General features: G+C 34.6%; 1 protein-coding gene across 3 annotated transcripts in view; it reads right to left on the bottom strand.

The window, feature by feature from the left end:
* The window catches only part of IRAG2 (inositol 1,4,5-triphosphate receptor associated 2), a 129,323-nt gene that overhangs the window by 2,820 nt on the left and 110,509 nt on the right, over window positions 1-15,994 (bottom strand). For all 3 annotated transcript variants that reach the window (XM_047066829.1, XM_047066830.1, XM_047066831.1), the window contains 6 exons: window positions 10,015-10,149; window positions 3,435-3,582; window positions 2,545-2,588; window positions 989-1,051; window positions 827-873; window positions 468-569 (listed from right to left, as the gene is read on the bottom strand). In XM_047066829.1, the coding sequence (XP_046922785.1) occupies window positions 468-569; window positions 827-873; window positions 989-1,051; window positions 2,545-2,588; window positions 3,435-3,582; window positions 10,015-10,149 (539 nt within the window). The remainder of the gene's footprint in view (window positions 1-467; window positions 570-826; window positions 874-988; window positions 1,052-2,544; window positions 2,589-3,434; window positions 3,583-10,014; window positions 10,150-15,994) is intronic.

Raw genomic sequence — 15,994 nt, 5'->3', positions numbered from 1 at the left:
TTAACTTGCTACACAGACCTATAGCAATATAGCATTTTACATTTCCCCTACTGTTCATTTACACATAAAGGGAAGATAGATGTATATATAATGCACATAATTTACATATGTGCCTATATGCTATACATACATATATATAATTCATGTTTTGTTTTGTTTTTTAATCTAAGTAGATGGACATTTTACTTCTGTGGCTCTATACTGACCTTTCTCTCAGATGGCCTATACAGGAAAAAAATAATCTTCACAATTCTGGCAAATTTAAGGGTCTTCTCTAACTCAAGACTTAGGTACTAAAGAGTGAATGTATTTGCAAATAACATTTATAGAATGCTCTACAGTTTATAAAAGTCTTAATGAATTATCTTTTTGATGATGAAGCATCGATCTCATTTCCATAGAGTAAAAGTGATCCCCACTATTTCCCAGTTCACATCAGGTTAATAAACACACCAAGCTTCACCTACTTTAGTTCACATTTTTCTTCTTCAGCATCTGCCCAGGAATAGGTGCTAATAAATCGATGTAATGAGGGACGGTGTTCACTCTGCTTTGACCCCAAAATACGCCTAAATAAAGATGATTATAGCCACTTGTCAAATTAAATATATCTGTAGCCATTATCAATTTATAAGTACTATTTTTTGTTGGCATATTCACATTATGCTTCATTATAAAACTTCATGGTTATACACCTATTTTTATAATTATTGTGCATGTACTCTGTGTAAATCAAATGTTACTCTTATTACTTATTGCAAACATTTACTTCAGTCAATTATAAAACAGGAGGGTTCCCAAAGGGCAACCATAAAATTACACTTACCAGCTGCTTGACCTCCTACTGAATCGGTCATTTTCCATCCCAGCCACCTTTAAAATTCAGAAATAATTTAAAAAATAATGAAATGTCAATTTAGTGAAGTTTATGTTTTGTTATATGAAAATTAATTTGCTTTTGGCTAAGAACACTTAAGAATTTGCTTACCATTCCTGCATTTCCTATATTTCTGGGCAAAGAGGCAATGGTCACTCTCCGAAGAGAAGATGGCTACCCGAAGGGGGCAAAAAGTACATTTAGAAAATTATCCGCATTTTATCATTGTATATATATAACACTAGTGGATATCCTTGTACCTACACATACCTGCATTTGGTCATTGCTGAGTTAAACAGACACATTTTGTTATGGCCAAATTGCCTTCCAGAAATATTTTACCAATTTATATTCTACCTCCTCCCAACACCCGATGAGTATAATTTTTGCCAGTCAGATACGGCTTTTTGTTTCGGTTTCTAGTAACATTGAACATTTTTTTAATGTTTAATAGTCATGTATATATCTTCTCTGAGAACTATCTGTTCATTATTTTTGCCCATATTATTGATATTTCTGACAGAAATGTTTTTCATGGTTAATGCAGCCAAATCTGTCTTTTGCTGTAGTGTTTCTTTTATGCCTAGGTTTTCCCCAACTCAAGAGGCGATAAATATGTACCTATTTTCTAGCTTTTTTTTTTTTCGTGGTTTCACTTTTTCCATTTAACACATTTAAAGATGGGCATATTTTGATAAATTGATATATTTACATATCAGCATTGAGATTTGCAGAGGAAAATGTGATATACTACTATGTGGTTCTTAAAGTTTAAGTATAACTTCAGGAAATAAAAATGTAATATTAAATGTAGGAGATAGACTAAAGAAGCTTAAGGTGAATCCTTTTCTTAAACCACCATTCCTAATTTAATTGTATAGGTTAGTTGAATATTAAAAATATAAAATTACAGTCCAAGAAACTTGGGTTCTCACCATGGTCCTGCCACTACGTGATCATAACTAATCACTTAACTTATGTGAAAGTGATTTTCCTCATTTGTGAAAGAGATGTGGATGGAATGATTTTAAAGTCTCTTGCTCAAAAAAGTCTGTGAAATCCTGATTTTCAAACTGGCAAAAACTGCTGGTTGACTTTCAAGATCCCATTTTCCCCTTTTCACTTGGTGTAAAAAAACCTCCTTGAGTTTCTAGTTAGGCACAAAGACTCCAGAATTAAAAACGGGTTTTCCAGCCTCATTTTCAACCAAGAAACAAAAGGGAAATGTTATCTGGGATTTCTAGGAATTATCATGAGAGGGAGAGGGAATATCCATTTTTGCTTCTTCCTATTTCTTAGAATGTGACTCCATGAGGAGTTGGTGCCCCTGAAACGATGAAGCCATCCTAGACCTCAAGGTGTTAGCAAAGGGCTGCGGGTGATGAAGCAGTGAGAGGAGACTGAGCCTTTTGGATTTTGTGAAGCTTCTCTACCATTTTGGGACTGCCTCTTTCCAACTCTGGTTTTATATGAAAAAGAAACTATCTGGTTTTCCTCCTGCTTTTGGAGAAACTTAATTGATGTACACATACAGTAAGTATAAAAGCATACATATATACACACATAACTACATAAACACAGACATATGATTTACATGTAAAGCCATGTTTCAAATAATATTTTAAAACCATCTCATCGGTAACATTTGATAGACAATTAGTAATTACCTTGGAGTTTAGAGAAGATGAGCGTCTTTTAATTTGGCAGTCATCTGAAAGGAAAAACACATTTGCACATTTTAGGAATTACATATGCAATTTTTTTGCAACAGTCTTAATTCTTTACAAAGAAGAGCAAAAGTCAGAAAATAAGACCCCAGAGACTACTGAGCAATAAAAGTATCTGGTTATTATTTTGTGATTCATAACAATTACCACTTTAATTGATGGAATGCAATCCTCTATGTCACTACAGATGTCCACAATGCTTACCCAGCACATAGGAGGCGCTAAATAAATGTATGCTGAATAAATGAAACTACAGATAAGAAGATTATCAAATGTGATTACTTTTTCTAGAAAAGGGAACAGATCATTAGAATAATTCTGTTCAGAAAGGTTCACACTATTTAAATTAAAACTTTATATAAACCTTATGTTTTAAGGTATTTTCCATGGTCTCAGATGTCTATTATCCAATCCATCAGCCAGCTTACTATGCCACAGTCATTCCTTCTTTGAGAAATACAAAACCATTGTTGATGAAAGTGGCTCATTTAACCTACTGTGTTTTATGTGTGGAGAAAAAGCCAATTCTAACACACCCTAAATAGGAGAACATTAGGTAAACTCGATGGGTTGTATTACATATATTCTTTCATGTCAGCAATCTAATTTAATGAATTTTTTGGTGTCATTACCAAAGAATCCTTCTGGTCTCTCAACCTGTCTTCTAAATAATATCTATAGCATTTGGGCTACATAACAGGAATGAGTTATTCTTCTAACATAACCTTAACCTAAAGTTTTTATATCAAAGACATAATAGGAATTTGTAAGAGAGAATGAAAGAGGAGAATGTTAGAAAAACATAACTGATACTATTAAATTTTTATTACCTTCATCTTCAAGAGGATTAAAAGACCTTTCATTTTGCAGAAGAACCTGTTTCAGTTCTTCTAATTCAGCGTGCTCTTTGGCATACATTCTCTTCAGGTTTTCTACATGCTGAATCATCACTTCAACTGCTTTACTAACTCGGCTTTCCTAGTAGGAAAAAAAAGAATAAATTTACAGTGAAAATACTGTTCTTGATATCCAGTTAAAAAATGGTGATTAGGCACATGCATTTATCTTTACTCCATCCCTAAATTCCCCTAAAGTGACAATAAAGGCATTTTTTTAAAGAAGACATGAGTACACAAAGAAAAATAGAACAGAAGAAGATATAATAAAATTTTGAAAGCTTGCTAGTAGAAGGACTAGTGATGAATGTCTAAGACCCGAAAAAGCTGAACTCTAAAAAAAAAAAAAAAAAAAAAAAAAGCAGTAAGCCTGCAAGCAACCTGCACTGCACCACAGAAAGCTCAGGATTTAAAGGTGCCTCTGAAATTAAACTTGAAGGTAGATATATAACAGAAGAAATGGTTGAAAATCTGCATAAAAAGTGATTAGATCCACAGATCTCCTTACTCAGACCAGCTGAGCAACTTCCCTTCATCACTTTGCCAAAAGACCACAAAGGTTGAATATTTAGAGAGAGAGAAACAGCCTGTGGATTGGGCAGTCACAGATAGTTGATGGTGAATGAATCATACAGAAAAGAAGAGATTAAGCAAAAGTCTGTATACATACTAAATAGTGAGATACCTAGCCTGATTTCTCCCTCCAACTTGCAAACACTGGCAGCCAGGCTTATACTCTCAAAGCAGGTGGTTGGAAGGTTTTCCTCTGAGGAATCTAACACAGCAAGATAAAAGTCTTAACATTACTGACATGAAGAATATCCCAATGAGACATCCTAGCTTGTGTGAAGCTCAGAGACAATGAGAACCTCCCCTGCCCAACATACACACAGCTCCCATTCAGCTATATAGTGGATCATCACTAATCAGAGAAAAGCCTCTAACCATGAAAGAGGAAAATCCGCACTAGAAAAGCAAGCTGGAGGAGATCGACTACCCAAAGTCTTTGAAGAAACTAGAAATACCGTCAGAGTTAAGATTAAGGGTTGCATCCATGAAATAAGAACAAGATCTTAAAAAGCTGCATGTTGAAAATAAAGTTTGGGGATTAAAAATATGACAAAAATACATAAGAGAACAGCTTCAAGGTAAGGTTGAGGAAATATCCCCCCAAATGGAGCAAAAACACTAAAAAGTAGAAAAGAGATGAAAAAGGACCTGTTCAGGAGATCCAACAGGCAAAGAACAAGAACTCAAGAAAACATAGGAAAATTCCACAGAATGTAGAAAAAGGAAATAATTTTTTTTAAAAATCTCTAGAACTCAAGAACTTGCCAGCTTATATCCACCCAGGGCCTGTACATGAAAATAAACTCATACCAAAAAAAAAAAGGACAGTAGGGAGAAGAGGATATCCTAAAATCTTCTGGAAAGTAAGCAAAGGCATACACAAAAGCTCAAGAGTCAGAATGGCATCAAACTTTGACAGCAACACCAGAAATTAAGAAGGAAATGAAACAATGCAAGAAAAATTCTAAAGGAAATTATCTCTAACCTAGAATCTATCACCCAGCTAGACTATCAATTAAGTAGGAAAATAAAAACATTTTCAGTTATATAACGTCTCGAAAAGTTTAACTCTCAGGATTTTTTTTTAAATTGAAGTATAGTTGACATACAATATTGTCATAATTTCAGGTGCATGATATAATGATTTGACAATTATGCATTATGCTTCATTCACCATCATAAGTGTAGTTACCATCTGTCACCATACATTATTACAATTTATTGACTACATTCCCTATGCTGTACTTTTTATCCCTAAGACTAGAGCTTTAATAACTGTAGATATTTGCCCCTTTGTATATTCCTGCCTCCTTTGTTGTAGATTAATTGACCATATATACATGAGGGTTTATTTCTGGGTTCTCTATCCTATTCCACTGATGTATGTGTCTACTTTGGGGTAGTGCCACACTATTTTGACTGCTACAGCTTTGTAGTATATCTTGAAGTCTGGCAGTATGATACCTCTATCTTTGTTCATCTTTCTGAAGATTGTTTTGGCTATTCAGGGTCTTTTGTGGCTCCTTATAAATTTCAGGATAATTTATTCTAGTTCTGTGAAAAATGCTGGTGGTATTTTGAAAGGAATTGCATTGAATCTATTGATTGCTTGACGTAATATGGACATTTTAACAATATCAATTCTTTCAATCCATAAGCATGGACTGTCTTTCCATTTGTGTCACCTTCAATTTCTTTGTTTTATAGTCTTCAGAGTACAGGTCTTTCACTTCCTTGGTTAAATTTATTTCTAGATATATTATTATTATTGGTGCAATTGTAATGGGATTGTTTTCTCAATTTCTCTTTCTGCTACTTCATTTTCAGTGTATAGAAATACAAACAATTTCTGTATATTGGTTTCGTATCCTGCAACTTTACTGAAATTAATTATTAGTTCTAATAGTTTTTTGGTGGAGTCTTTAGGGTTTTCTAGATATAGTATCATGTCATCTGCAAATAGTGAGTTTTACTTCTTCCTTACCAATTTAGATGCCTTTTATTTCTTTTTCTTGCTAATTTCTGTGACCAGGACTTCCAGTACAATGTTGAAGTGGTGAGACTGGACATCCTGGTCTTATTCCTGATCTGAGAAGAAAATATTCCAGCTGTGTATGATGTTAGCTGTGGGTTTTTCATATATGACCTTTTTTATTTTGAGGTATGTCCCCTCTAAATCCCCTTTGTTGAGTTTTTATCATGAATGGATGTTGAATTTTGTCAGATGCTTTTTCTGCAGCTATTTAGATGATCATATGGTTTTTAACCTTCATTTTGTGAATCTGATGTATTTGCACATATCGAGTCATTCTTGAATACCTGGAGCAAATCCCACTTGAATGTGGGGAATGATTCTTTTAGTGTATTACTGGATTTGGTTTCTAATATTTGTTGAGGATTTCTGCAATTATGTTCATCAGGGATATTGACCTGTAGTTTTCCTTTTTTGTAGTGTCTTTGGTTTTGGTATCCAGGTAATGGTGATATTCACAGAATGAATTCATAGAGTTCATAGAATGAATTTGACAGCTTTCCTTTCTCTTCTATTTTTTGGAATAATTTGAGGAAGATAGGTACTACCTATTCTTTAAATGTTTGGTAAGAATTCACCTGCAAAACTATCTGATCCTAAACTTTTTTTTGTTGACAGTTTTTTGATTACTGATTCATTACTAGTAATCCTGTTCAGATTTTCTATGTCTTCTTTATTCAGTTTTGGAAATTGTATGTTTCTAGGAATTTATCCATTTCTCCTATGTTGTTATATTTGTTGATATATAATATTTTATAGTAGTCTCTTATAATTCTTTGTATTTCTGTGATATCAGTCATTATTTTTTCTCTTTCCTGATTTTGAGTTCTCTTTTTATTAATGAGTCTAGCTAAAGGCTTACCAATTTTCTTTATCTTTTTAAGAAAACAGCTCTTGTTTTCATTGATTTTTTTTTTTTTGGCCTCTATTTCATTTATTTCTGGTCTGAGCTTTATTGTTTCCTTCCTTCTACTAACTTTGGGCTTTGTTCTTTTTCTAGTTCCTTTACGTGTAAGGTAAGATTCTTTGAAATTTTTTTGTGGTTCTTGAGGTAAGCTTGTATCATTATAAAATTTCCTCTTAGATCTGCTTTTTCTGCATCCCAAAGATTTTAGACCACTGTATTTTCATTTTCATTTGTGTTTATGACTTCCCCTTTGATTTCTTTGTTCGCCCATTGGTTGGTTAGTAGCATATTGTTTAGCTTCCTAGTGTCTGTGTCTTTTCAAGTTTTTTTTTTCTTAAAATTGATTTCTAGTTTCACACTGTTGTGGTTAGAAAAGATGCTTGGTTTCAATCTTATTTATTGAGATTTTGTTTTTGGCCTAACATGTGATCTAACCTCGAGAATTTTCCATGTGCACTTGAGAAGAATGTGCATTCTGCTAGTTTGGGATGGAACGTTCTGTATATGTCCATTAAGTTCGTCTGGTCTTACTGTATCATTCAAAGCCACTGTTTCCTTATTGATTTTCTGAATGGATGATCTATTCATCGATGTAAGTGATGTATTAAAGTGACCTCCTATTACTGTATTACTGTCAATTTCTCCCTTTATGTCTATTGATATTTGCTTTATGTATTTAGATGCTTCTGTGTTGAGTGCATAGATATTTACTATTTTATATCCTTTTGTTGGACTGATCCCATTATCATTATGACCTTCTTTGTCTCTTGTTACAGTCTGTTTAAAATTCTATTTTGTCTGATATAATATTGCTACTCCAGATCTTTTCATTTTTATTTGCACGAAATATTTTTCCATCCCTTTACTTTCAGTCTATATGTGTCTTTAGCTCTGAAGTGAGTCTCTTGTAGGCAGCATATAGACAGGTATTGTCCTTTTATTCATTCAGTCACCCTATGTCTTTTGATTAAAGCATTTAAAGTAATCATTGCTACATATGTACTCATTGCCATTTTGTTATTTTTTTTTTTTGTAGTTCTCTCTTCCTTTCTTCTTCTCTTGCTCTCTTCCACTGTGATTGATGATTTTCCAAGTGTTATGCTTGGATTCATTTCTCTTTGTTTTTGTGTATCTATCATAGGTTTTTGGTTTGTGGTTACCATTAAAATTTGTATCTAACATCCTAAGTATATAGGAGTCTATATTAAGTTGATAGTCACTAATTTTGAACAGATTCTAAACAAACTACATTTTTACTCCCATATTTGGTGAGCAGAAAGGAGACCAGTCTGGCTGGAGTGCAATAATTCAGGAAGATAAACTTAGGAAATTAATTTCAAGATGTAAGAGGGTAGGGGAATCATGTAGATCTTTTTAAGCCATCATAAGGATTTTGGTTTTTATTCTGAAAAAAACTGAGGAGCCACTGGAGGAATTTGAACCAAAAAGAAACATGATCTGGCTTAAGTTTTGAAAGTATTACTCTGGCTGCTTTATGGAGAACAGATTATGTTGCGGGGAGTATTTGGTTTGAATGCGAACAGGCAGACCATTTAGAAAAATATTATATTAATCTCTAAAACATAGAATGGTAGCTTAGATCAAGGTGGTAGCAGTGGAGAAAGAAACATGTGGTTGAATTCTGGATATATTCTGATGGTAAATAGGATTTTCTGTAGCGTTAGAGGTAGAGTGTGAGAGAAAGGTGTTGAGAATTGCTCCCAAGGATTTTCAATATGATAATCTGGAAGGGAAGTTACCCTTGACTGAGATAAGGAGATTATGAGTAAAACCGGTTTTGGAGAGACCATGGGCAGTTTATTTTAATATATGTTTGAATTGTTTGTCAAATAATATATATATGTTGTTTGAATTGTCTGTCAAACATCCAAGTGGAAATGCTGCATCTGTAGTTAGTATATTCTAGTCTGGAACTCACAGCAATGGCTTAGGATAAGCATGTGAATTTTGGAGTCATCAGCTGACTACATAAGATGGTATGGGGATTGAAGAAGATGAACATTACATGTACAAGGATGGAGCCCTGGGCCCCACTGATGAGGTCTGGGAGAATGGTGGGACCCACACAGGAGCCTGGAAGGGAGTGACCCATGATGTAGAGAGAAAAACACAGGAGAATGTGGTACCTAGAAGCCTAGTGAGGAGAGTATTTCCAGGAGGAGAAAGAGCTCAGCCATGCTGAATATAGCAGATAGGTTAAGGAAAATAGGTAGGTTAAGGCCAATTAGAGCAGATTTCAGTGAGAATGGGAGGGGACAAATTAGAGACCATGAGTACTGTTGAATTCTGTTGAGGAAATTTGCTGGAAATGGGAGCAGAGAAACAGGGTGGTAGTCAAAGAAGAAAGGGTCGAAGATTATTTTATTTGTTTTTGTGTTTTTTTCCATCTTAAAGACACTATGTATGTGTTCTCATGAGAATGATTCAATACAGTGGGGAAAGTTGAAGATTTTTGAAGGAAAATAGGGAGAATCAGACCCCAAGACTCTGAGTAAATTAGGAGGATGGATTCTGGTATACAGTTGAGATGGTTAGCCTTAGACAGGATTAGAAACAACTCATGTTTTGTACTGTGAAGGAAGGCAAAGTATGAGGGTTGAGATGTTACTAGGTTTGGAACTTGTGGCAGTTCCCTTCCAAATGACTCCAAGTTCTCCCTGAGGCAGGAAGCAAAGTCGTTATTTGATAGAGAAGATGGGGAAGGACAAGATGAAGATTTGAGGAGAAAGGAGAAAGTGTGAAATTGATATTTGGAACAGATGATTTAGATGACTGTCCCTGGATAATGCTATTATGAGAGGGTATTTTTTTTTACATTTTTATTTGCATATTCCATTTTCCATTTTTTCCATATTAAATACGTAAATCTTGTACAACACAGAAGTATTTTTAAAAACTTCTTCCTAGAACTGTAATCCATAATCTCAGGGGAAATAGTAATTTTTAGTAGTTTCATCATAGCAAAAGAAACAGAGACAGATTACCTGATTAATGGCTCCAAGCATCTCAGCCCTACTGGCCACTCGTGCCGTGCACTGGCTAAGGAAAGTAATACTCTTCTCCAGCTTCTTAACAATTTCCTGGGCATGGTTGTCATCTTCACAAAGTGGTGTTAAAGACTGCACAGAAAGTAAAGTATTAAAACATATCCAACCCAAGTATTCAGCCAATGATTCTAACACTATGTTGTAAACACAAATGACAGTCACATCTCACTTATGTTGGTGGAAAGTGAAAAGAAGCAGCAAAGACCAATAATGAATGGTATTGAAATATTAATATCATTGTTGGCTATCAAACAGACTATGCAGATGTTCACAAAACTTTTTATATCTAGTATTGATCTCTTCCTTCTTTACTTCCTGAATTTGCCATTCTTTTGTGCACATTTCTACCTACCACTTTTCCACTTAACAGAATAGGATATACTTAACTGGTAATGGTAGAGAAATTGTGCTTATGAATGAGTTGAGTGTATTGTATAAGGAGCATGGCTTGAACTTTTAAGAAAAGTAGTGAAATATACTACATTTAGATATGGTTCTGACTTATATACTTCCTCTTGTATTGATTACAAAGCATTATTGGGCAGATTAGGTGGGTATGCCTGCACTGCCTCATGAATATTTCTTTCAAACCTGTGCCCTTTCCTGATGGAAGACCATCCATTTCACTAGGGTAGAGACAGAATTAAGCGGACAGATTTGGAAACAAACAAGCCACTGCTTATTAGCTGTGTTTCCATGAGTGAATTTCTAAGACTTGCCCAAATCTAAAACACCATAAACTTTGTATATCATTAAAAAAGGAAAAGTTGTGTCAATAAAATTATAAGGCATCACTGACTATATATTGCATTGTAATCCTAAAAATATTATGTAAACATTTCTGTTTGCTCTTTCTTCATCTGCCAGATGGAGACAACTATGGGAATTCCCTTCCAGGAATACCGGGACATGAGTGGTAATATATGCAAATTGCTTTTCACACAGTAGATGCTAAATAAATGTCAGCCACTTCTGAAACAGAAACAAATGTGTGAGTTGCAGCTGGAGAGTTGCTAACCAACTGTAGTGGCCATTGTCAAACACATAGTTTCCTATTGTAGTTTAAATAACCACATTCAATTGGGAAAGGAAGAGCAGATGTTAGTTGTCAGCCAAACAAAATATGGTTTTACCAAAATTGAATCGTGAAGAAATAGAAATTTTGAATAGAACAATAGCTAGTACAGAGATTGAAGCAAAACTCCCCCAACAAAGTCCAATAATGGTTGGCTTCATTGGAGAATTCTACAAAACATGGAAAGAAGATTAAAACCTTTTTTCTACAACAAGTATTGGCAAGGATGTGGAGAAAAAGGAACCCTCATGCACTACTGGTGGGAATGCAAACTACTACAGCCACTATGCAAAACAGTATGGAGGCTCCTCAAAAAATTAAAAATATAACTACCCTACAACCTAAAATTGCATTACTGGGTATTTATCCCAAAAATACAAACACACTAATTTCGAATTAGGATCCATGCGCCCCTATGTTTATTGCAGCATTTACAGTAGCCAAACTATAAAAGCAGCCCAAGTGTCCAATGATAGATGAATGGATAAAGAAGATGTGCTATGTATATTCTATGGAATATTATTCAGCCATAAAAGATGAAATCTTATTTGCAACAACATGGATAGAGCTAGAGAGTATAATGCTAAGTGAAATAAGTCAGTCAGAGAAAGACAAATACCATATGATCTCACCCATATGTAGAATTTAAGAAACAAAATAAATAAGCAAAGGAAAAAGAAGAGACAGAGAGAGAAACTGTTAACAAACTTATGGTTACCAAAAGGGAGGTGGGTAGGGGGATGAGTGAAATAAATGATGGGGAGTCAAATACACTTATTATTAAAAAAAAAAAAAAGAACTTTAAGCAAACCCAGGGCTGTACTTGTGGATTAATTGAGCATATATAATTTACCACTGCAGTTTACATAACTGTATTTTTCTCATTCTGGTAAATAGGCATTTCCAGCTTCAGGAGAAAAATTAGAACATTTCTGCACAATAAAATAAGCCATCAGCCTATTCAACTATTATCAGTAAAAAAGTCTCGGTTCATACCACCACTGCTTAGTTTTGAAGTTGTAATGTTTCCAAGTTTAATTCAACTTTTCACCATTTACATCTATTTCTTTTTGTTCACATTTATTACGTTGATTTTTTCCCTGTAATCAATTCCCTGTATTTTTTTCCTTGTAAACAATACTATTTTCTTATTCTAGTTTGATGCTACATCAAATGATATGAATGATTCAGAGAATGCCAATCTAGGAAAATATTTTCACTGTACTTAGGTAGACAGGGCCAAGAGCAAAAGATGGTGATGGAAACACATCAGGGTTTGAATGGTTTGTCACATGTTATTACTCATGGGCTTTTGGATAAATTAGCCATTAATACTAAGTGACTGTTTCTCATCTACAAGATGGGAATAATAATACCTATTCCACATGTGGTCGTGTTACATTTTATAACGAATGTAAAAAGCCTAATTTAGACCTGGGCAGGTGGTAGGGGTTCAATAAACAATATGTATTTTTTATGTTTTCTTATTAAAACAAAATTTTAAATCGCTAGTAGTTCAAAGGATTTGTTTCTATATGGGAGTTCATTTAGTTCTTAGTAATAGGCTATAAAATATTTAGAAACACTGGTTATTTGTCTCATTATGGCTTTATGGCAAATTTATTCAAATTTTTATATAGGTAGATAACCTGGGGGCATGTCAAGTGTGTTCAACTTGCTTGTGTCTTAATGCCTATATCAGAGTTTTGTTTGTTTTAAGCCAAAAAAGGCCCTTGTGGGAAATGAAAAGTTAATAAAACTGTTCATAAAATAAGTACAATAAATCTTAAAAAAAAATAAACAATCCCTCTAAAAGTCTTCCAAAAACCTGAAGAGGAGCAAACATTTCCAGGCTCATTCTTTGAGGCCCACTATTACTCTAATATCAAAGCCAAAGACCACAAGAAAATTACAGACTACTGGCCTTTATGAATGTTGATGTAAAAATCCTCAACAAAATACTAGCAAACCAATTTCAATAGCACATTAAAAGTATTATAAACCATGACCAAGTGAGATTTATTCATTTAATGCAAGGATGGTTCAGCATATGAAAATCAATCTGGTGTGATACACCACATTAACAGATTAAAGGATAAAAATCCACATGACCATCTAAATTGATGCAGAAAAGCATTTGACAGGATTCAACACCCTTGATAAAAATATTCAGAAAACTAGAAATAGACAAAAAACTATGTCAACATAATAAAGGTCATATATAACAAGCCCACAGCTAACATCATACACAATGGTGAAAGGATCAAAGTTTTCCTCTAAGATATGGAACAAGGCAAGGATGTGCACACCCTACCATTTCTATGCAACCTAGTACTGGAAGTCCTAGTCAGAGCAGTTAGGCAAGTAATACATTAGAAATCCACACTGGAAAGGAAGAAGTAAATTAATCTCTGTTCATATATGACATGATCTTATATATAGAAACCCCTAGATTGTTATAACTAATAAACAAATTCGAAAAGATACAGGATACAAAATCAACGTACAAAAATCAATGGCATTCACATACACTAATGATGAACCCAAAAAGAAAATTAAGAAAATTCCACTTATAATACCATCATAAAAAATAAAGTACTTATGAATAAACCTAACAAAGGAGGTAAAGACTTGTACTCTAAAAACTATAAACATTGCTGAAATTAAAGAAGACACAAATAAAAGGAAAGACATCCTGTGTTCATGGATTGGAAGACGATTTTCTTAAGATGTCCATTCTACTGAAATCTGCCTACAGATTCAATGCAATCCCTATCAAAATCCCAGTGGTGTTTTTTTTTTTTTTTTGCATAAATAGAAAAATTCATCCTAAAACTGATATGGAATCTCAAAGGACCCCTAATAGCCAAAACAATTTTGAAAAAGAAAGAGTTGAAGGACTGACACTTTCTGATTTCAAAACATACTACAAAGCTATAATACGGTACTGGAATAAAGACAAAAAACAACAAGGATGCCAAGACCCAGTGGAAAAACTGGATATCTTTTCATGGAGGTCATCAAGAAGATATGACCACCAGTTGATCTATCAGCTGGATCCAGGTAATCAGAGGTTATTCACCCCCTCTCCTGTCCTTGAAATATGGCTTCCCCATTCTGAGAAGCTGCCCCAAGAACACTGCCTTGAAATAATGATGTAGTGCTGAGATCATTTGGATGGTATATACAACAACCCAGTAAAGCCTCTATATAAACTTAATAGATTTGGTGGGTGGCTGCAGAGATCTACTTGTCTTGTAGCCACCAAAGACAAGCGCATATGTAAATTCCTTTGCTTATTAAACCTTCCATCTACCAACTTGGAGTGACCTGCCTTTTCCTTCAGTTTCTCCCTGCCCTCTGAATATGAGGGCTAGTTTCAGATTATATCCACGAAGCTCCTGAGGATCTTGCAAACCAACAATATCCGTATCCGTACCCATATCGATGTCCACATTGAATATCCATATCAAAAAAAGTGAAATTGGACTCTTATCTTACACTATATACAAAAGTAAACTCAAAATGGATTGAATAGGGGCACCTGAGTGGCTCAGTTGGTTAAGCATCAGACTCTTAATTTTGGCTCAGGTCACGATCTCACAGTTTGTGGGATCAAGCTCTGCATTGGGTTCTGTGCTGACGTTGTGGAGCCTGCCTGGGATTCTCTCTCTTCTTCTCTCTCTGCCTCTCCCCTGATCATGTTCATATTCATATTCTCTCTCTCTCTCTCTCTCTCTCTCTCTCTCTCTCCCCCTCCCTCCCTCCCTCTCTCAAAATAAATAAATAAATAAATAAATAAATAAATAAATAAACAAACAAACAAACAATAAAAAAAATGGATTAAAGGGGCACCTGGGTGGCTCAGTAGGCTAAGCCTCCGACTTCAGCTCAGGTCATGATCTCATGGTTTGTGAGTTCGAGCCCCACATTGGGCTCTGTGCTGATGGTGTGGAGCCAGCTTAGAATTCTTTCTCTCTGCCTCTCTCTCTGCCCCTTCTGGGCTCTCTCTCTCTCTCTCTCTCTCTCTCTCTCTCTCTCTCTCTCAACATAAACTAAAAAAAATGCATTAAAGATTTAAATTTAAGACCCAAAACTATGTAACTTCAGAAGAAAACATAGGGGAGAATCTTCATGACATTGGATTTGACAATGATTTCTTGGATATGACACCAAAAGCACAAGCAACAAAATCAAAAATAGACAAATAGTGCTATATCAAGTTTAAACACTTCTGTGCATCAAAGAACATAATCAACAAAATGAAAAGGAAACCTATGGAGTAGGAGAAAAAAAAACATACATCTTATTACAAAATTGTCAAAGGACTTGAATAGACATTTTTCCAGAGATGGTATGCAAATGGCCAACAAAGAGATGTATGAAAAGATGCTCAATAATACAAACCATCAGAGAAATGCAAAGCAAACCACAATAAGATTGCATCTTGCACCCATTAGTATGGCTACTATCGAAAAAGCAGAAAATACCATGTTGGCCCTCATGTGGAGAAATTGGAACCCTGGTGCACTATTAATAGGATTGTGAAATGGTGCAACCACTAAGCAAAACAATATGATGGTTCCTCACAAACTTAAAAATGGAACTCCTATTCCCACTCTGGGTAGATTTCTAAAAGAACTGAAAGCAGGGTGCCAAAGAGATATTTGCACACCCATGTTGATAGCAGCAATATTCACACTAGCCAAAGATGGAAGCAACTCAAATGTCTATTGATAAATGAATGGGCAAACAAAATGCAGGATACACATGTAATGGAATATTTATTCAGCCTTAAAAAGGAAGGAAATCCTGTAGCAAGCTAAAACATGGATAAAGTTT

This window comes from Lynx rufus, unplaced genomic scaffold (genome assembly GCF_022079265.1).
Source record: "Lynx rufus isolate CCGP_SWC_20201006 ecotype Redwood Valley unplaced genomic scaffold, mLynRuf1.p SCAF_7, whole genome shotgun sequence".
Taxonomy (NCBI): domain Eukaryota; kingdom Metazoa; phylum Chordata; class Mammalia; order Carnivora; family Felidae; genus Lynx; species Lynx rufus.
Note: the sequence above shows the minus strand (reverse complement) of the source record. Positions and strands in the feature narration are given on the sequence as shown.